At 43.2% G+C, this 21,180-nt stretch overlaps 1 protein-coding gene across 10 annotated transcripts in view; it reads left to right on the plus strand.

Annotated features, from left to right (window-relative positions):
* Positions 1-21,180, plus strand: part of AFF3 (ALF transcription elongation factor 3) — a 545,430-nt gene that overhangs the window by 445,423 nt on the left and 78,827 nt on the right. For 9 of the 10 annotated variants that reach the window (XM_074332377.2, XM_074332383.2, XM_088796019.1 and 6 more), the window contains one exon: positions 12,082-12,122. In XM_074332377.2, coding sequence (XP_074188478.1) covers positions 12,082-12,122 — 41 coding nt within the window. The remainder of the gene's footprint in view (positions 1-12,081; positions 12,123-21,180) is intronic. The other variant, XM_074332379.2, reaches the window with a different exon arrangement.

Below are 21,180 nucleotides of genomic sequence, written 5' to 3' on the forward strand. Positions count from 1 at the left end.
ACTTCCCAGTTCCCTCCTGACCAGATCTGCAGCCAACAGACTGAAACAAGACTATCTTTAAGAGGTGGACCAGACAGCCCCTGAAACGGCAGGCAGCCAGACGTGGTCCTCTCCACACGAGAAAAGTGTGGGAGTGCGATGAGCCAGAATCTCTCTCCGGGGGATCTAGGTCAGCAACCTGTCTCTGGGTACCTTCCCATTCAACCTGTTCTTCACTCTTAAAAGTCCAAGCAGGTCAAGGAAGAGAATGTGGTTACAACATATTATATGTGAAAACACTTTCATGCATAAACCATAAAGCAGTGGTCACTTGAGAGGTGAACATTCTAACACCAGTAATAAAATAATCTCAACTGGTTCAGCTTTCTCTAATATTATGTAATTGATTTGCAAGGCACAATTATGAGAATCTTTCCTAACCATTACAAACCTGTTTTTACCTTCAAACATCACTATTTTGTCTGAGTGAAAGAGATGTTTAAGTGAAACATAAAGCCAGATTTAGATTTTAGTTCTTCAAACACTGGTTGCATATTTAACAAATCAAAACATTTATGTCACTTCCATCTTGTCTTTATACAAAGTAACATTTGCATTCCACAACTTGGGCTCCGTTTGCATTCAAAATAATCAACCACCTACCGAGACCCACGGAAAGTGAGTGGGATTCCACCAAAGCATCATATCGAGGTCACATAAGGACTTGGTTAAGAGCTCCAAGAGGCATTTGGCAAACGCAACCAAGTGGGAAGTGACTAAACCCAGTATCCACCTGCTGTGCCAGAGATGAGCGTCACGAACAGGCCATCATCATGTTGGCGGTGCTCAGGGTCTGGCCTACGAGATGAGTTCCAGGAGCGTGTGGTGATGGCAGGCCCCAGAGCCATGGGCCAGCCTGCAGGGCTTAGAGCACATCAACTTCCAAACCCCAATTTGCCCTTCTTTTCCCAAGAACCAGGATTTTAAATCCACACGCTCCCTGTAGAGTATTTCCAAGCAGCTCAGCCATCATTAGCTGCAATGGTTACTATGGTGTGTTTGCTTTCACTTTGAAAATGTAGATGCTGGACAAGTGCTTGCACACTGCACAGGCACACTCCCTCACGTGGAAGCACTGTTGCCTTGCCAACATGCTGTCCCAGAGTCTACATTTTTCTGTCCCTCTCCCAATTCTGAGACTTGACCACCCAGCTTAGATCTTCCACCATCACCCAACGTTAGCTGTGGATTTGCCCCATTTGCCTGAGGAAGCCTCAGCAATCTCTGTGCTGCCCGGACCTGACCCTGGCAGGCACTTCCTTTAGTGTAGTCCTGTCAAGCAGAGCCCAGGGGTAAAAAGAATTCTTCCCCCAGGAGTTTTGGGCAGGCTCTGAGATAGACAATACATTTCCACCTATAAACCTCTTAAGGAACAGAAATTCTACTCAGAAACCTGAATCCCTCCCATCTCCTTTGCAAATACGTAAGACATGGCGCCTATGCTTCCTCTTCTTTAGCCCCAGAGAAAGTTTGCCCTGTGTGTGTTAGCATCCACTCAGGGTCCCACTGGTCCTCTTCACACTGAGACTGGCATTATTCAAAATTCATCTGGTCCCCTTCCCTTCGCCCTCTGCCCAAATAGTCCAGTGAGACCGAGGCCAGGCTGGGTGTGCCATGGGGCCTCGCCGGCCTGATTCCATCACATACCAGCTTTGTAACTGTGAGCCAGCCAACTTTACTGAACCTCTGTTCTAATATCTTAATGTACCCGGACAAAAATACTACCATAGATTGACAGAAAATACTATGAGATATTTTGCTTTTAAATAGCCACCATCATCTACAAGACAATTGATGTATATAAGAGAAGGCGAGGAGCTAGTTGTAGAAGACTGGATCTAGAAGGTGGGAGGAGGAGGAGGAGAGACTGGTGGTTTAGAGGAGAGAGTGAGGAGGAGGCAGAGAGAGGAGAAGGAGACAAGGCACTGCCCCATGGTGAGAAGTCAGCTGAGTAAAGAAAATTCTGAGGGTGTTCTACAGGGTGTTAACAGCCTACACCCCCTTGACCCTCGCTTGTCAAGAATCTTTGGTACTTATTTTTCAAGGATTTCATAGCATTTTTGTGTTTCTCTCCATGCAACACCACACTCAGACTGGCCCCAAGACAGCCCTGAAGTATTTGGGTTACAGGTGAAATAGGGAGAGAGTCACACCAATCTGCTAGTGGTAGCTGTCACCCCAGCGGTGAAATGGAGGTTGTTTTCTGTTTTGGTTTGTTGGTTTTTGGGTTTTGCTTGGTATATATACTAATTCCTTTTTCTTATAATGAACATATAACACTTGGACAATTGAAAATTATAATAAAAATTAGGGGTCTGGAATTTAAACTCATACCCCTGATTATGTGTCACATGTATACGACGCAGATGAAGTTTGAAATCTGAAGGGTTTGGGCTAGATGTTACGCATTGTTCTCTGCATAACTGTCAACTCTCTCTCTCAAAGCAACCAAATATTTTGAGAACATAGGTAACAAAAGAACCAAGACCATAATTAATGGGGACTGAACATAGTTTTGTGAACATATTCTTTAGGAGGACAAAATATTTATGTTTGGAACAGAAGGTTAGAGACTGGTAATTTACCACCTGTCCAGTGGGGGCTCCAAATAGTCACCTATTTTGTACCTTGATAGAAGCTGTTGCTGAAAAACACAACAAGGAAAAATTTAATTTCTTGTAAGGAAAGCAGTTTCATAGAGGGTGCTGTTTGGGTTTTTAACAAAATAATAGTTTAGCAAAGATTTGTCAGGTCCTTTGACCTAAAAGGGTAATTGACAATTGAAGGATGGTGGTAGCTATGTAAAAGCAAAATACTGTTGTTCATTCCTTAAAAAAAAAACAGAATGCTTGGTTTTTCACTGTAGTAACAGAAGCTTGAATAAACATTAGAGCCTATGTTAAAGACTAAAGCCCAGTTTTTTAGTTCTCATTCTCTGTAACAAGGATTTTGGAATGAGATCAAATTGAGTGAATGGATGAGATGAAGGCTAATACATTACCCATCAGGGGCTCAGGAGAAGCACCATTAGGGCTTGGTCATCTGGTGATATTATATTTGTCAAGCATTTGTGTGCCCTGAGCTGTTGGTTAGAACTTGTACCAAGGGCTGTTCAATAATGTTGTCGGTACCCACTTCCTGCCATCAAGAAACTGGTATCTACCCTCCCTACATCGTGCCTTGTATGGGGTAAGTGTCCAGCTTCCCAGGTGGAAGTGGCTACTTCCAATGGGACGACGATGCCACATCTCCTAAAGCACCACTTGCTCCCCACGACCTGGCCTGGGGCTGGATGTCACCCAGCTTACTTCTACACGCCCCCTACGCTGTGGCGAACACTAATAGCCTCACGCATGGCCATGGGTCTTCATACCATCATCCTTGCACTGCAGACTGACTTCTTACCACTCCCACACCAGTCTCCCTGCCCCACAGACCTCCAGGAACCCACTGGGGCCCTCTGACCCATAGCATTGCCCTTGTGGCAGCCAGTGTGGCCCACCATCTAGGGTGTCTTATATCTTCCAAAGTGGAGCCCCAGCCCCTCTGGAAGTAGTCTGATGTTAGTTACTGTGGATGGGGTACAGACCCATGACGTGCTCACGTTGTCCCCACACCTTTCCCTTCTTTCTCCTAAGTCCTAACAGCTGCCCAACATTTTCATTTGTGATGGTAATGGGTTAGGTGGGTGGATAGAAATGAGCAGGAGGAGAGACTTAACCCCAGTGAGAAAACCCCTTGCTGCAGCTCCTACTTGAGTCAAGACCCCTTGCAGCTGCCCAATAGGATTCCAGGCTTACACATACCTCTAAATCAGAGCTGTTGTTAAAGGCCAGGGAACGGAGGAAGACATCCTGCTTATCAGAGAACACATCCTATTTGTCAGGACCACCACTACCTTACTACCGTGTTTCCCCGAAAATAAGACCTACCCCGAAAATAAGCCCCAGTTAAGATCGTCAGCCAGACGGACACATTTAGTACATTATGACGATGTTCCAGAAGAAGACGACATGACTGTATTTGAATGAATGTAGATTGCTGTACATGAAAAAATAAGACACCCCTGAAAATATACCCTAATGCGTCTTTTGGAGCAAAAATTAATATAAGACCGGCTCTTAATTTCTGGGAAACACGGTAGCTCAACAGGATTCCAGGTTTACACACACCCCTAAATCAAAGTGGCCAAAACCTCCAGGGCCTGGAAGCAGAGGGGGCCGCACAACAGATGTCACAACTTGTTCATAGTGTGTCTCTCGTGAGGAAAATGTCCTGGAAATGCTCTTAATCCCTCTTAGGCGTGAGTTGCTAAATTAGGACCATCATGGACAGCCTGACCTCAAACAAGGCCCCCAAGTCAGTCAGTTGGTAACAGGATCCAAATGATGAGATAACGTTATTGAGGCAAACTTCATCCGGTATTGCTGACCCTAATCAGCATTTCTATAGGATATAATAGGTGCTCAATAAATGTTTATCACTTATCAATTTTTTGGTAGACATAAACAAATCTAAGCAATCCAGGGGAAAAAAGCTAGTCAAAGTTTCTCCAAAGATGAAAGTGTACCCTAGTTTTTAAAAAAGTAAAATGGAGAATGAATATACAGCTGAGAGGGAAAAAAATGCATTTCAGCCAATTGGAGCCATGGCAAATAGTAGTGATTGTCGTCGTCTGCAGAAGTTACCTCCTCATATCCTGCCTGTGAATCACACTCTGAGTGTTGTCAGTCATGAGGAAGCTCTTTCTGATGGGGGGCAGGGCCGGGGGGCTGGGAATTAGCTAGGATCTCTGCCTTCAAGGGACTTGAGGAGCCAAGACTAAAATTCTCATGAAGCAGATGGCAAACTCCTCAAGAAAGAAAAGAACCCAGTGCTGGTCCATGTTCTAGACAAGGAGTTGAGAGAGAGGAAGGTCCGCAAAAGGTTGAGTGAGCAATGAACACTTATAGGCAGAATCTAAAGGGAGGAGCAGCTGGAGACAGAATGGGAAAATGGCATAAGCATTGTCTTGACTTACGGAGACATCAAGAATCAGAGTAATTTGTCCACCCCATTCAGCTGTTTGCTTTCTTTTTTTTTTTTCAATTTTTTTTAAATTAAAGTTTATTGGGGTGACAGTTGTTAGTAAAATTACATAGATTTCGGATGGACAATTCTGTAATACATCATCAATATCTCACATTGTGTGTTCACCACCCAGAGTCAGTTCTCTTTCTATCACCATATATTAATTTTGCTTTCTTTATTGACAAGTTCCTCAGCCTCTGAAATCCTATTTTCTCATCCTGATTTTACTTATAGTTGCACAGAGTAGTTGTTAGTAGAGCAGCCAAACAGCCCAGTGTGCTCAGAAAAACAGTGTTTTCTCGTTGCCTCTAGCCCCAAACTAGTTAGCACCCCCTTTCTCTCTCAAAAACATTTTTATATGGATGATAAATTATATTGTCACCCCTGACTCAGCCTGACCCCTGCAGAGAACAGAATAAGGTCAAAGTCTACTGAACAAAATGCTTCCTAGACAGCATTTCTAGGAAATCTAAAAATGCAGAGTACTCATTATTACAGAGGAAAAAAATAGAGAATAAGACTCCTTCCTTTGTCTTGTACCTGTTACTGAATGGATTGAAAAACACCAAATGGAAGCTCATAACACAAAAAGTTCAGAGGTTCATTAACTAGGACTCAAATGAAAATCAACCACATTAAAGTTAAGTTAATGAAACCTAAAATGCGTTAGTAGATGTAGAAGGAAGTTAAAGAGGGAAATAAATTAATAAATACGAGTCTAAACTTAAGAAGAATGGCAAGAAAAAAAGTGAGGCCTTCTCAAACAGAATTCCTACAAAGATACGGGATTCGATCTAAATTTCCCAGCATGCCTCAATAACAGCAAAACTCAAATGGCTTAAGATTAGGCCATTTGTGATGGCATTTATTCAAGTAATTGAATGTGGATACAGAAGCTAACACAAGTGGAACAAAATGATTAAAATCCCTGCTATAGAGGTGCCACCTTTATTGTTAGTATAATAAACCTGACACTGTGACTAGCAAAGATGGAGGTTACATGTATATGAAATGGAGAAACAAAGATGCTTTCCAACCACTTGAACCCTAAAACTACTTCTCTTAGAATGGTAGCAAAAATATAAATCCAGAAAATTAATTCTTATATCTCCTTTTTTATGACATATTTGTTAACAATATATTGATGTTTTGTACTTCATTGGCACTTGACAGATGCAGTCTCATGTATCCTACTATCTACTATTCAACATGTCCATTTGAACGTCCTGGAAGCAACTGGGACTTCACACACCCAAAATTAAACACTACCTTTGCCCCCTGCTCCTGCCCCAATCTTGCCCATCCTAGTCAATGGCTCTCCATTCATACCAGGGTCTCAGGCTGCAACCTGGGACTCATTCCTGCCACCTCCCCTGGCCTGCCACCTCCAGTCAATCATGAATTTCCTTCATTCTGACTCCAAAATGTAACATAAACTCTATCTCCAGTGCTACCATGCACTTCTCTTGCCTGGATTACTGCAACAACCTCAAAATTTGTGCCTTCCTGCCCAAATCCATTCGCCACACAGAAGCCATAGCAATATTTGGAAAATGTAAATCATATTGCCTCACTCCCCACTCCTTTTTTTTAGATTTTAGATTCACCAGAACATGCATAGAGTGTACAGGCAGGTCTCATCCTTCACCCAGTTTCTCCTAATGTAAATCATTCAAAGACTTCTTACTGCCCCGTGGATAGTATCAGAAACACTTAAGTTGCCCTCCAAAACCCTTGGGATCTGCCAGTATCCCCACCACTCACTGAGCTCCCCCACAGTGACCTTCTTGTAGTTCTTGATGCAAGGATGTAGGTCTGTCTGGAGCCCTTTCTTCCCCGCCCCCTCCCATTTCCCTGATTCAATAGCTCTATCCCTCAGGCTCCCGCTAGGTATGTTACCCCTTACTTAGTGCACCTTCTTCGACCACACACTCCATGTGAGGTCCCCTTCACAATCTATTTCATAGCACCCTCTCCTCTTCAGTCATAGCCCCTGTAATCTTGAATGTGTGTGTATGTTTATCTTTTTATGTCTGACTCACCTCTAGACCCTAGGTACAATGTGGTGAGGGGCTCTGTCTATTTTGATTGCCACCCAAGCCGAGCCTGTTACCTGCACAGAATAGGTACTTCAGATTGAATTACGGAGCTGTCCACCTGTTAGTTCTGTTTCTATCAAGTGAGAAAGAACAGGGATCATCCTGGCACCCCTCTGAATTTCAGCCTCTTCCCTTTGTTCTCCCCACTGCAATGGGTTGTCCTGTTCTCGACTCAATTACAATAAGGGCACTTTATTTCCTCTTTGGTTGCCCTTCAATAACAGATTGTGACTGGTAATTTTTTTTAGCATACCTTGAAACCTGAATGTCTACTGATTATGTTCCCAAGGAACAAACTTGCTACAATAAAGACAGAGAAAACATGTTATCTCTTGAAGAGAGCCTGGAAAATTATTATTTCTGGCAGAAAACTTGTTTTGTCTCATAGACTTACGCTTCAGAGTCATTTATGAATGAGTAATGAACTCAGGAAAGATCAATGAAGCATTCGCTTAACCCTCTCAACCTATTTTGTTGAGAACTGGATGAGAGGAGAGCTACTAGAGGGGATGATGATTTAGAAAGAGAGAAATATGGTTGCTGTAACACACAACTCTTGAAAGAAGGAAATTGGGCAATTCATCTAGTTTACTGTGAGTTGTTTTTCAGGCTTCAATTATGAGTCACCTAAGTAATTTTTTCTCTGAGATTTAATTCCAGTGTTTATTTATTTTATTATTTTCCAACCGTAAAAAATAAAATAGTGTCCAAAAGCCAAAATATATTTAAAAGAGGAGAAAGTAAATAAATACAAACTTGTCAGTCTTTGCTTTGGTATATGACATATAACTTTAGTGACATAGAGCTTTTTTCCCTCAAGGTAGTATTCAAAACATCTAACATATTCTCATCTCCTTTCTTGATGGATGATGAGTCGTCCACTGCGGGGTTTTTTCATAATGTAGAGTAACTGCAAATTAAATAGCATAATCAAAATCAGGCATTAAAAATTGTAGTGTAGGCAGGTGATTGTGCTAAGTTACCATGGTGTTAAGTGTCCAGAAACATACGTCGTGGGGACAGATTAAAGGGTGAGACTCACAGAAAGTCATTGTTTAGTGACTGGTGGGATGCCCGAAGTGTAAGCCCCAAGGACCTTTTGGTCCCAACATCACGTCCATGTGCTAAGGAAAGCAGCCCTGCTCTCAGCTCCCAGCTCAGCTTCTTTAGAGGACTCAGCCAACAGCAGTCTGACGCCATTACCCCGTCTGGGATGCACCACTCCAGTGGTGGTCGAGCAGCTGTTTCTTTTTTGTTTGTTTTGTTTTTGAAACCATTTTCTTATAGTCTTCACATCAGCAAGCGCTGTTTCATTATCACAGAAGTCAGCGGGGAATGTTTGGAGGCAGGGGAGAAAAAAGGGAACAGACTTTTTAAATACTGACAGCCCTGGCCAGGGGAAAATTGAGATGCCATGTTGGAGATTTCTGTTGAACTTTCAGTCACATCTGTCATGATTTTGGTTGTTCCAGGAAGAGTCTGTGTCCAAAGCCTCTGCTGAGAGGGTGTTAAGAGACTGTCCTAATAACACATGCCACCGTTTCTTTGGGAAGTTCCAAATACTTTGTGTATATTTAGCGAAACAGAGTCAGGAATCTTCTTTTCAAGTGTAGTTTCCAAAAGTGAAAGCCAAGCCATTTTGTTGAGTGGTAGGAGAACCCTTTAGGAGACAGACGTGGGAACAATGATGGCCGCCCCGCCACCTGCTTGGTGCTTACGGTGAGCATGCTCCTGGGCTGGCCCTCTGGGAGAGCACAGAGAAAGGAGTGAGAGGAAAGAGAAGGAAGTGCCCATCCTCTGAGGTGTTGGAGGAGTCTCCTGGTCTCCAAGCCTTCCTCAGGCTTCTCACCTCATTCCCTCCCCTCATTCTACTGCCTCAGGTGTCCTCATCAAGAGAAAGCTCTGCAAGTATTCTTCTTTCCTCTCTTGAACTGACTATGTGACATTGGAATGCCAGGGCATTGGGGCCTTAATTCACTGGAATCCAGGGGAATAGGAGCAGTCACCCCGTAGATGGTCCACCGTAGCCTGGTCATTGGCAGACTAGCTTCCTCATCATCCCATTCATGGCAGAAAGAGCAGTTTGGAAGCTGAGACATAGACTGAGGGCCAGACTCAGGACCCATAACATAAATGAGTGGCAGAACGTCTCCCAGAACGGAAGACTTTCACATGCCCAGTTCAACAGATTTTATGGCTTTTCCTAAATCAGTGTGGTTATTTCATTTGTGGAAACTATCTAAGTTCCTGTTATTAATTCAGTTTCCGTTCCTTTTGCGAGGCCCAGAAATTAATGTTCCCTGTGTCACTTCTGTCAGATCTACTTTGCTGCCATGTTTCTCCACAGAAACACCCTCGTCATTTTATGGGGCCCATTCCTCTTACAAGGAGTTCTGATTTTTGAAAGGCTTTAGCATCCCTGGCCCCAGGTACTAATTGCCAATAGTGATTCCCCCTTGTGAATGTGATGCACGGAAACACCCCTACTCAATTCCAGACACCCTGGGGTTGGGGGGAAGGGGTGCCCCCTCAAATTCAGAACCACTGCTAGAGGCTCAGACAGCCCTTGCTCTGCCTTCTCGTCCAGTACGACCAATGCCTCTTCTCCCTGGCCTCATCCCTCCTTGTCTTTACAGTTTTGTTCAAATTTTAGCGGGAAGGATTACTTAATGGAGTCATTCTTTAACGTTCACTCAGCGGATGTTTGCTGAGCTCACAGTCCCAGACACTACTGTCTTGAGTTGCTGTTGACCTACCCACCATCAGTTACCGCTCACATCCGCACCTTCCTGGCACGGTCCTAGCTTCATCTTTGTGTTTGCGTGCTATTTCACAAGTGTCTTCAAGCCATCCATGGACCTCTGTTCTGACTTCCTGCCTGGAGATTGAGCTCGTCTGAGACAATGACTGCTTCTTCTGCTTTGTTTTTTTGTTTTGTTTTGTTTTTTAATTAAAGTTTATTGGGGTGACAATTGTTAGTCAAGTTACATAGATTTCAGGTGTACAATTCTGTAATACATCATCTATAAATCCCATTGTGTGTTCACCACCCAGAGTCAGTTCTCCTTCCATCACCATATATTTGATCCCCTTTACCCTCATCTCCCACCCCCCACCCCCCACCCCCCTTACCCTCTGGTAACCACTAATCGTCTGTGTCTATGAGTTTTTGTTTCTCATTTGTTTGTCTTGTTCTTTTGTTGTTTTCTGTTTACATACCACATATCAGTGAAATCATATGGTTCTCTACTTTTTTTGTCTGACTTATTTCGCTCAGCATTACACTCTCAAGATCCATCCATGTTGTCACAAATGTTCCTATATCATCTTTTCTTACCACCGAATAGTATTCCATTGTGTATATATACCACAACTTCTTTATCCATTCATCTATCGAAGGACATTTTGGTTGTTTCCATGTCTTGGCCACCATTAATAAAGCTGCAATGAACCTTGGAGCACACTTGTCTTTATGGATAAATGTTTTCAGATTTTTTGAGTAGATACCCAGGAGAGGGATTGCTAGGTCATATGGTAATTCTATTCGTAATTTTTTGAGGAATCTCCACACTGCCTTCCATAGCATTCTGCTTTGTTTTTCTCCTTCCTGGAGCCCGGTGCAACAGTCTCCATGTGGTAGGAATTCAGAGACTGTTGGACTGACATGCATTTATCACCAAGGGTAGATTTCATCTCTGCAAGAGGGAACATGTTTCTGATGGGTCATGTTTTTCCTAATTTTAAGATTCTATCTGTTTTGTCTGCTATCCAAATGTAGTGAGGACTAGCATGAGATACATTTTGGTGTCCCTGGTAAACAGTGAACTTGACATGGGTAGTGTACAAGGTGAAAACGGACCGTACACATGTCTTATTTCCTGGTGCACCCTGAGTAAGCCTCGATCTTACAGGCCATGCTTTGATCCCTTCCCACTTATGACTTCTGAAACATAACAGAGTATTCCTTCGACCTTCCAAAGTCTCAGAGTGTTCAGCAGTAGAAGGCAAATGGACAAAAATATAGACTAGGCAGACAAAAGGAAAGTGAGTACAAAATGGGAATAATCTGATGGAGAAATGGAGGACTTTTTATTTTCTTTTTTCTGTTAGTTTTTGTTTGATGGAAAATTTCAAACACATACGAAAATGTCTAGAATAATATAATAATCCCCAGTGCACTCATCACCTAGTTCCAACAGTTAGCAACCCAAGGCTATCTTGTTTCACTCGGATATGCCTATCCTTTCTCTCTTCCCTCCAAATATATTATTTTAAAGCAAATCCCAAAAAATTATAAAATTGGTATCCATAAATATTTTAATATGACTCTCTAAAGACTCTTTTAAAAATTGCCACAAAATCATTACTAAGCCTAAAATAAATCATTAATCTCATAATATTATCACGTTTTTCAGTCAGTGTTCCAATTTCCAATTGTGGTGACTTTTTTCAATAAATCTGAAAATTGGGTCAAAAATTACACCTTCATTGGGAGAAAAACTATAAAGGAACCAAAACACATCTTTTTGCCCTGCAGAATAAAACAATGGTAAAATTATTTCAGGGAGTAAAATTGAAACAGCTCTCATTCTCACTGGGTCTCCTGAGACCTGTCCAACCTCACCTGTTGGTACTTCCTGCCTCCCCAAGCTTGCCCCCTAATGGCAGGTGGGCACTGCAGGGATTTTAGTTAACTTCAGGAATGTCCCTTTCATAGCATGACAGGAGTCTTACTGTGCTCCTAGTAGTTTAATATTTGGCCATACTGCAAAAATGTATGTGACACCGGTTTTTGGTTTTTTTTTTAAATGTTGATTGAGCACATAATTTAAAAGTCAGAATATTAAATAAACATCTCTGCCCTTTCTTCCAGCAGGCAGCCCAGAGAACGGCTCTCCACGCTCTGTCTGACAGGTACGTTCTGTCATTTTTATGAACTATAAATTGCTTTATGAAACATTGAGCCCTATTTATTGTGGCATATAATTCATAATCGGATTTTGTCCCTCAAGTGTCTGGGAACTGGGGTGTTAAACGTTTTTGTGTGCTTGGATTTGTCACGCACGTGTGGAGTTTATTACTGCAAAAATCGCCTTGTTGTATTTCACAGAAAGTGTGGCGAGGTCCTCGTTGTACAGTGAAACAAGAGACAAGGAACTAGAGGAAAAGGCCTGAATGGCACAGTACATTCTGAACTTTAGAATTGGTTGAGATGTAAACTCATTTTTCAGCAATAAGTACTTCATTTATTTTGAGGTGTTTTCTTCAGACTTTTTCCATCTCATTTCCCCGGGAGCTATCTGTGTTTTGATGAGATTCTCTCTTGGAATACTTTATGCACATAACCCAATTCATGGTCCTGCGTTCCTGTCTTTTTACTCCGTGCTTCAGCTGGGTTTTTTGGATGGTATTATTGAATGAGATGTATAAACCTAATCAACTAACATAGTCAAGTTGTATTTCACATCCCACTTTGCTGTGTAAAGAAAGTGGAAGAGGGATAGAGAAAGTTACTTTCTAGCACAGACCAGACCCTTTTTTGTTTTGGTTGTTTTTTTATTATTTTTTTTTTCATTTGCTAAGGTTGGGGGCGGGGGGGGGCGTTTCTTAAAGGATTATCAAGAGGTAAAGACCAAGTCCCTGTTTCTCTCCACAAGTGAGGTTCTTGCAGTGTCAGAAACAGCTGGAAATGTCCCCTTGGCTGGCTGGTGAGCACCTCAGTGTTACCTAGCGACCTGTCACTGCCCTCCCTTCTTTCCCAGTTCTTTAGTTTGTGGAATGAGCAATAATTGACACTGTCAACTAGCTCAGTTCAGCTTCTCCAAGGTAAAACCTGTCACTTAAGCAAATTATCTGTGTGCATGGGTGGAAAGCGTGTCCTCTGATGGCAGGCTGAGCCTGAGTCTTTTTATTTCAATTGAAAAACCTTCCCATGACAACCACACAAGCTTGTGAGCTCTAAGAGTGGCTGCCACAGGATCTTCTGGAATTCCTTCTGGGGTTTTCACAAAAGCTGACAACTGTACTGCTTCTGAGTCTGTTGGTAGAAGGGGGAGAGACTGGATCAAAACATTTAAAGTCTGACACATTAATTCCTTTCATCTACCTATTTCTTTTTTTCTCTCTGACTTCTTAAATAAGTGATTCCTTCAACAAAATGCACTGAGAAGCGAGAGAAAGCCCTCAGTATGTAATTGCCAGTGGTTACAAGGTTTCTTTTGCAGTATTGAAAATGTAAAATTATACTATGGTGATGGTTTCACAACCTTGTAAATATGCTAAAAATCATTGACTTGCACGCTTTAAAATGGGTAAACTTTATGGTGTATAAGATATATTTCAATAAAGCTACCTATGTAGATATGAAATGTCACTATGACCTCTGGTAGAATGAATAGAAACCTATTTTAGGAAAGTATGGACTCCCTTTGAAGACCTGGTTGCAAAATAGAATCACAAATCAGAAACTAGAACCAATATATCCTGAGGCTCCATCCCAAAGATGTTTGACCCTGTCCTGGGTAGAAACTGTGCCTGGATTTTATGATGAGCAACATTATTCCTTTTGACTTTTTTCTGATATTCTCTCCAACCCCGGTCAAGCCCAAGAGTTGATGAACTGGTAAGTTAGCATCTCAGCCCCTGTTGATGCTCTAACTGCTAAGTGCAGAGACTGTGAGAAAAAAGTCCATTCCCTAGAAACAGAAACAGAGCTTCCCATTGTGAGGACTCTTCTTACAAATGTCTCTGTCTTCAAATGTAATAGAGCATTTCCCCCGTAAATCTAACAATGTTTTCTGTTCAAAACTGGGGGATCTTGGCTCACTTCAAAGTAATGAGTTGAATGTGCCTTTCTAACAATGCGGTTGTGTAAATAAAGCTACCTTCTCTGTGCTTTTTCTCTTCTATGTTTCCCACTCATTCAGGGCCACACGAGTAATTTCCCTAGCGAGAAGCATCGGTAACCATTTGAAGATACAATTTAAAACTCTTCTTCAAAATAAGGGCTTAAAACACCTACTGCATTGATTGGATTCATGTTTTCTAGTTGCTTAAATTAGAGAATGCTAACTTACCAAGCGACGGAAGTCAGTTTCTATCACCTTACCTAGTCTATTGAATAAACCAGTATTTTCTAGAAAATACTCGACATGACTCCTGCTCAGACCACTGCCTAACTTGCCTACTGTTCTGTCTGTCAGAGGAAGTACCTCAGGGTTGGGAATGGAACTGAGTAAAAAATTCCCCCCAGGTTGTGACCCTCCTAAGGTAGAGGTCTAACCCCGATATTTCTGGTCACTTACAGTCTGGTGGTATTCATCTATTACACATTCACTTACACAAACTATCCTGGTTTCCTGAACTTTTTTTTTTTTCAGTCTGTGAATCACCTCTGGATATAAAATTCCATAACGAGTAGGCAGCACTTTCACTTTTGTCCTAGAAAAAGAAAGCACTTTCAGACCCCCGCAGGTGCTTCCTGAGTTTTGCGTTCTGGAGTTGAACAGAGTAGCCCAGGTTGGCTCAAGCTGTGCCAGCACAGGCTCCTTGTCTCGGAGGTTCAGCGGTGGGCCCGACCCCCTTCCATTTAGCCTTGAGTACCTGCTAAACACAAGTACGTTTCATACAGGAGTTGGGGCTGTTTTGTTTCAAGATGTGCAAATTGGTGATGAAATAGTTTGGGTGACTAGGGGTTGTGGGGGGATGTAAGTTTTCAGTGGAGGAAGCCTGTTGTTCTCTGCCTCCCCCGAAGAAAGCCTCCTTCCAAGGCTCCCTCAGACCAAATGAGACTAGTTGTAAGGCAGAGGGGTGGCATTTCCTTTTCCTTTCTAAGGGCCATAGAAAGCTCATCCCTGTCGGGTGTCAGAGGGGAGAGAATATCCAGATGTTTTCTGAAGGCCAATCTCATCTGTCTTTTCACTTCTCCGGTTTCCTGGCTTAAATAGGCGCTCTGGCAGGAACCCAGTATCTGGCAGTTAAGAATGTATGCATTAAGTTCAGTGAGTCCTCAGTAATTAATACACAACCCTGATCAATTAAAACTATGGTAGTTCATTACTTAACACGTTGCATACGGCGGGGTTTAAATCCCTTGTGAAGATTCTCGTGATCCGTATGCAACGTGTTAATTTAAAACTCATCTGTGGTCACCCCTAAAGAAAACCTCTGGCCTGGTTTGGTTTTGCCTGAGCAACGGGCTTAATTTATGATTCAGCCAAAACAGCCCGTGTCCATGGTTCCACATGGAATCCCAGTGGCAAATCTGCTTCAGCCCAACTCACTTGTGTTCCCCCACCCCCCCACCCCAATCCTCTGCAGTGACAGGAAGCGTCATCCTTTGTAGGTGGGATGGCACTGTTTTTGTTCTTTTGTTCTGTTGACTGCCGAGTTTTTCATCTGTCTATTTGATGCCATTGAGCGTCACCTGGCCTACCAGAGGCCCACTGATTGCCCCAAATAATGAGAAAATATCAGGACACCAGTGCAGGAAAAGGGGGCAAAATTCCCAACAAGGTAAACAAGCCAATTACAAAAAAAAAAAAAACCCTCAGTTTGCAACGAGACACCATCCTTCCTACCTGCTCCTTACTCCTTAGAATGTGCCTCTCAAGTGTCTTTTTCTTTTTAATTAAAGTTCATTGGGGTGACAATTGTTAGTAAACTTACATAGGTTTCAGGTGTACGATTCTGTAATGTATCATCTATATATCAAATATCTTTTCTTCTTATGGATGATTGCGTAGGGTGAGGTAGACAAAGGCAGAAGACAACAGGGATAGGTGGGCCTGAGGGTCACTTTTAAAGGTGTGTCTGGTGTGGAGGCAGCACTGAGAATGCCACAGAGTAGCTGGTAGTGTGTGTGAAGGGCTGGGGGAGGAGGGAGGGCGTGTGTGCAGCATATGAAGTGCCTCTGGGTGTGATTAACTTCCCTTCCTGAGTAGTAAATAGTAGATAACTGTGATCAAAAGAAGGATCCGTGTGATTTATCAAGCCCAGCAACTATGCGTTTGCAGAGAAGCTGGAGGTCAATCTTGAAATCTAGGGCAAGTCGCGCGTGAGGACACTGAGAGGACCCAGAAGTTAATCATCCCTTGGACCGCTTCCATCTGTCTTGGAGCAACGTTGCCACTGCAGAGCGAGCAGCGGTGCTGTGCAGCTGCCGACCAGGAGTCCCTATTTGCTGTGAAACCTCAAGCATCGTCGGCAGTAGCTTAGGTTTTATAAAAATGGAGCCTAATTTCATGTGAAAAAATCACATTCAGCTAGAAATGTGAGGAGCTGGGGGAAAAAAACTGTGCTCAACTTAAAAACAGAGAAGGAACAAGAAAGCCAACATGAAAACAGTTGTTGAAGCGATGGCACTCGGAGGGCACGGATGGCCGTGTCGTTAAATTGTGCATGTAATCACCTTCTGAAATGTCAGCCTGTGATTCCAGAAATGGCTACATTTTTATAGCCTTGGTGATGCATCGCTAGACTGTACCCTGTCAGCCCATCTGGCAATATCTCAGTCCTGGATCCATTTATATTGAAATCCAAACAGCTGCCATTGATTTATTCATTTATGCCACCAGTATTTATTGGGCGCGCCCTGTGAGCACCGCCCAGCGCTGTACTGCAGCAGGCGTGCAAGGGTGAGCAGAAGCGGCCCTTCACCTTTGCTCGGGACTTCCCCGTCAAAGTGGGGCTTGTTGTGGAAAGAGAAAGACCTTTTCAGCCTCATGCATTTGCTGCTCTCAATTTTGTCCTTTCTCAAATAAATGTCATCTATCAAATCTCCTCTTCCCATTAGGGAGAATGTAATGAAAGTAACTAAGTGAGGACTAGCCTAAAATGAAGGGGCTTTTTTTTTTACCTCCCTGGGAGTTTGATCTATCTCTGGAAGCAGGACTGGAAATGGCCCCATAGCAAGGTGGGGAGTACTTTTAAAGAAAGTTCTAAATTTCCAACTTGGAAGATGCCCAGGAAGCATCTGGAGGATGTGTCAACCCTGGAGACCTGCAGCCGCTGCTAAGGGCTCTTTGTAATGGACTTCTTTTGGTGCACCGTGTAAATCAAAACCTTGTTAAGGGCTTTAGAGTTTAGAAACACTGTCACATTGACTCTCTTTTATGATCCTCACAAGCACCCTGTAGATGGGAAGGGCCCGTTTTACAGACAAAAACACTGAGCCTGAGAAGGTGATGTGACTCACCCAAGGTCACAAGGGAACAAGTGGCGGAGCTGGGACTAGAGTCCAGGCCCTCTGACTCACCATGTGTGTAGTAATTCTCCTCCTGTCCATCACACAGCACAAAGCAGGGGTCAGCAGCAGGTGGCTCAGGCCACATCTTAACAAAGAGTTTACTCCGTCTGCACTAAAATTTTCTTTGTTTCCACTAATAGTTGCAATAATCACAACACGTCTGGCTTAGTTATCTTTTTATCCCTATCACCGAGCACAGTTCCTGACAATTAAGAGACACAATAAGTTATTTGATGAATGAAAGAGAACATGAACAAATGAGCTAGGACCAATGTTTTGTGGTTAAAGAATGGCACCTTTGGACTTTTCAGAAACTGTAGCTGTCTGCCACTGCAGCCGACCACCTCAGGAGGCAGAGTTGGATGGTCAGGGGCTCATCAGTAAGGGTTTCAAGCAGGTGTCCACACCTGTAAGAGGCTATAGAATTGAGAAACTCTATGAATGGCCACACAGGTACAGAGGGGGTGAATGGAATGATTTTTAAAAATCACTCCAAAAGTAGGCAAGAAAGCCTCAAGAAAAAAACTTCAAAAGATTGAAATCACCCAGTGCAATTAAATTAGAGTGGAATTAAATTAGAAACCGGTAACCAAAAGATAATTGTGTGTCGCCGTGGAGAGCTTTCCTGAAGGGAGAGGGAGTGAAGCCCATGACCTCGGACTCCTCCCTCCCTCACTCAGTGTTTCACACTTAAAACGCTCCCCCATCTATCTTGTCTCCACCAATTATTAATGCTTCTTTTTACCCTTCATTCAGTTGGTGCACATTACAGTTCTGAGCTCCTACACTGGGAAAGGCATTGTGCTGGTCTCTATGGAAGACCCAAAAGTTCATTACCGGGGACCCCATAACGACTGGGTACATTCAATGTTGACATACACATACCTCATCCCAGGTGTCATGAGCACAGCCGTCATGTGTAGGGACTACGCTGAGCATTTCACACACGAAGTTAAGTTCGCAAAATTGTTGCAACGATATTGCTAACCTTTTTTGATATCAGAGGGATTATTCATTATGAATTTGTACCAACTGGACAGTTAACCAAGTTTACTATGTGGAAGTGCTGAAAATGGCTACCTGAAAAAGATGAAAACGACCTGAACTTTTCACCACCAATTCATGGCTCTTGCATCACAACAATGCACCAGCTCACATGGCACTGTCTGTGAGGGAGTTTTTAGCCAATAAACAAAAAACTGTTTCGGAACACCCTCCCTACTCACCTGATCCGGCCCCCAGTGACTTCTTTCTTTACCCAAAGATAAAGGAAATATAGAAAGGAAGACATTTTGAAGACATTCAGGACATCAAGGGTAATAGAACGACAGCTCTGATGGCCATTCCAAAAAAAGAGTTCCAAAATTGCTTTGAAGGCTGGACTAGGCGCTGGCGTTGGTGCATAGCTTCCCAAGGGGAGTACTTCAAAGGTGACCTTAGTGATATTCAGCAACGAGGTATGTAGCACTTTTCCTAGGATGAGTTTGCGAACTTAATTGTCACACCTCATACATTACTTCATTTAATTCTCACAAATACCATCTCAGCTAAAACGGAGGAATTCAACATTAGGGCCTTAAAGAGATGTTTTCAATGACGTTTGATTTCATTTCCTTTTCCAAATACCCTCCCTAACATCCTAGTGAAGCCGAGTTTCCAGAGATACATAACTTATCCAGAGCCTTCCAGCCATGAAGCCCAGAGTGGTCTGACTCTAGTCAATGTCAGCAACATCCTGCTTCAGGAACACCCCCCACCCCCATCAAATTATGAAGAAATAGTAAATGTCACTGGCGGGGGTGCAGGTAAAACACTGAAGTCCTCTCAGAGCACAGAGAGAGCAGGGACGGGGCATTTGAGGTGGCACATGAAGGATGGGTCGCATCAAGTGACCCAGGATGGAGAAGGGAAGAGCCGGCCTTCTCTGCAGAAAGATTGGCCTGATAAGGCAAGGCTGCAGAGGTGAGCAAGGAACAGCAGGCCCTTCCTGACTCCAGGTGTGGGCATCATGAGGAAAGGTGTCTGAGAAGCAGCTCTGGACAGCTGCCAAGGCCAAGCGGGGGTGGGGGGTCACCGTTAGCACCAACATGCTTCCTTCAAATGTGGATCAGGCCTCACCTGCCACGGAAACCTTACCCGACTCCCACAGCTGTTCCACCAGCATCTCGTGTAATTGCTGACACAGGCGTGCGTCTGCCCTCGGTTTCCTTTTTGAATTTATGGTCTCAACAACAGACTGGCAACTGGGAATCACATCTTGACTTTTAGGTAGCGCTGTATACAAAATGACTGCTCTGTAATGACTTACCAAGTGCCTTTCCAACAAGCCAGACCAAGAATTCCAATTATGCCAGTCATCTCTGCTCTCCTGATAAGGAGAGAACAAATACCACGCTCCAGACTGGCTTTCCGTAATCTCCCTTTCTTTTACCGTGTTTCCCTGAAAATAAGACCTAGCCGGACCATCAGCTCTAATGAGTCTTTTGGAGCAAAAAATAATATAAGTCCCGGTCTTACATTATAATATATAAGACCCGGTCTTATATTATATAAGAGTGGGTCTTATATTAATTTTTGCTGCAAAAGATGCATTAGAGCTGACGGTCCGGCTAGGTCTTATTTTCAGGGAAACACAATACAAGATATCATGAAGCAAGCAGGGGATTTTGAATCCTTAAATTTGGGCTGGAATTTGCTTTGGGCAAAGTATTGACCCATCTGAGTCTGAACTTTCTCAGTTGCATCAACAGGATGATGAGAGTACCCCCCTTGTTAGGTTCATGGACAGATTATATGAGGTGACAAGTAGAAAAATAGCTTTGTTGATCTAGCCATACACTAACACTCTGTTGCACCACATAGAAAAGCCCCTCACCAGGATACCATGAGATACTCTTTTTGTTTTTAAGATTTTTATTAAAATACAGCTAACATACAACGTTACATTAGTTTTAGGTGTACACCATAGTTATTTAACATTTATGTACCTTTCAGTTCTACCAAGAAGTTTAAAAACCAAGAAAAGCAAAATATCGGTATGGATTTCACACATGAAACCCTGAATCACTAATCGTGTGGGGCAAGTTTTTACATCAACATTATAGAAAAATAAGTATCAACAAATCCTTGCCATTGCTCCTTCCATCCCCACTTTGTAATATGTCCTGATCCAGCCCGCTCTGCCCCGCGAGCTCACCCGTGGGTCTTTGGGTCCTCGGTGAGGGTCCCATGCACCTGCGAGGAGGCTACAGCCTCTCTTCCAAACCATCTCCCAATTTCACTCTTTTGGAAAAGTCATCCGGGGCATTTCCTGACACCTTGTCCAGCTGACGGCCAAAGAATTATTCTCTTTTATTAGTTCAAAGTAGAGAACTCTTATTATTTTCAAAAGCAAACCAGAATTCTCAGATAACATGGGGGGGTCGCTGGTAGAGATTTGTTTGAGGGCCGTGAGAAGACAGAAAAAACACTGAGCCAGTGGTTGCACTCTCCTCTCCCACGGGGCCGGTGAGACCCATCTGTTTTCACAGAAGTGGACACCTCGGCCTCACCCTCCTGGAGAGGCCACATAAGTGTTCCTCACCGTGGCCCTTTGGTGGCTGTTAGCTTAATCGACTGCATTAACAGCGTGAGCAAATGCAGGCTATCAGGTCTAAAAAAATCAGCTTTGAAAAAGCCCCCCTAGCACTAATTTCCCCAATAAAACTGAATAGCTCCAGAGAAGCC

This window comes from Rhinolophus sinicus, chromosome 2 (genome assembly GCF_057876585.1).
Source record: "Rhinolophus sinicus isolate RSI-liver-muscle chromosome 2, RSI-T2T, whole genome shotgun sequence".
NCBI classification, from domain to species: domain Eukaryota; kingdom Metazoa; phylum Chordata; class Mammalia; order Chiroptera; family Rhinolophidae; genus Rhinolophus; species Rhinolophus sinicus.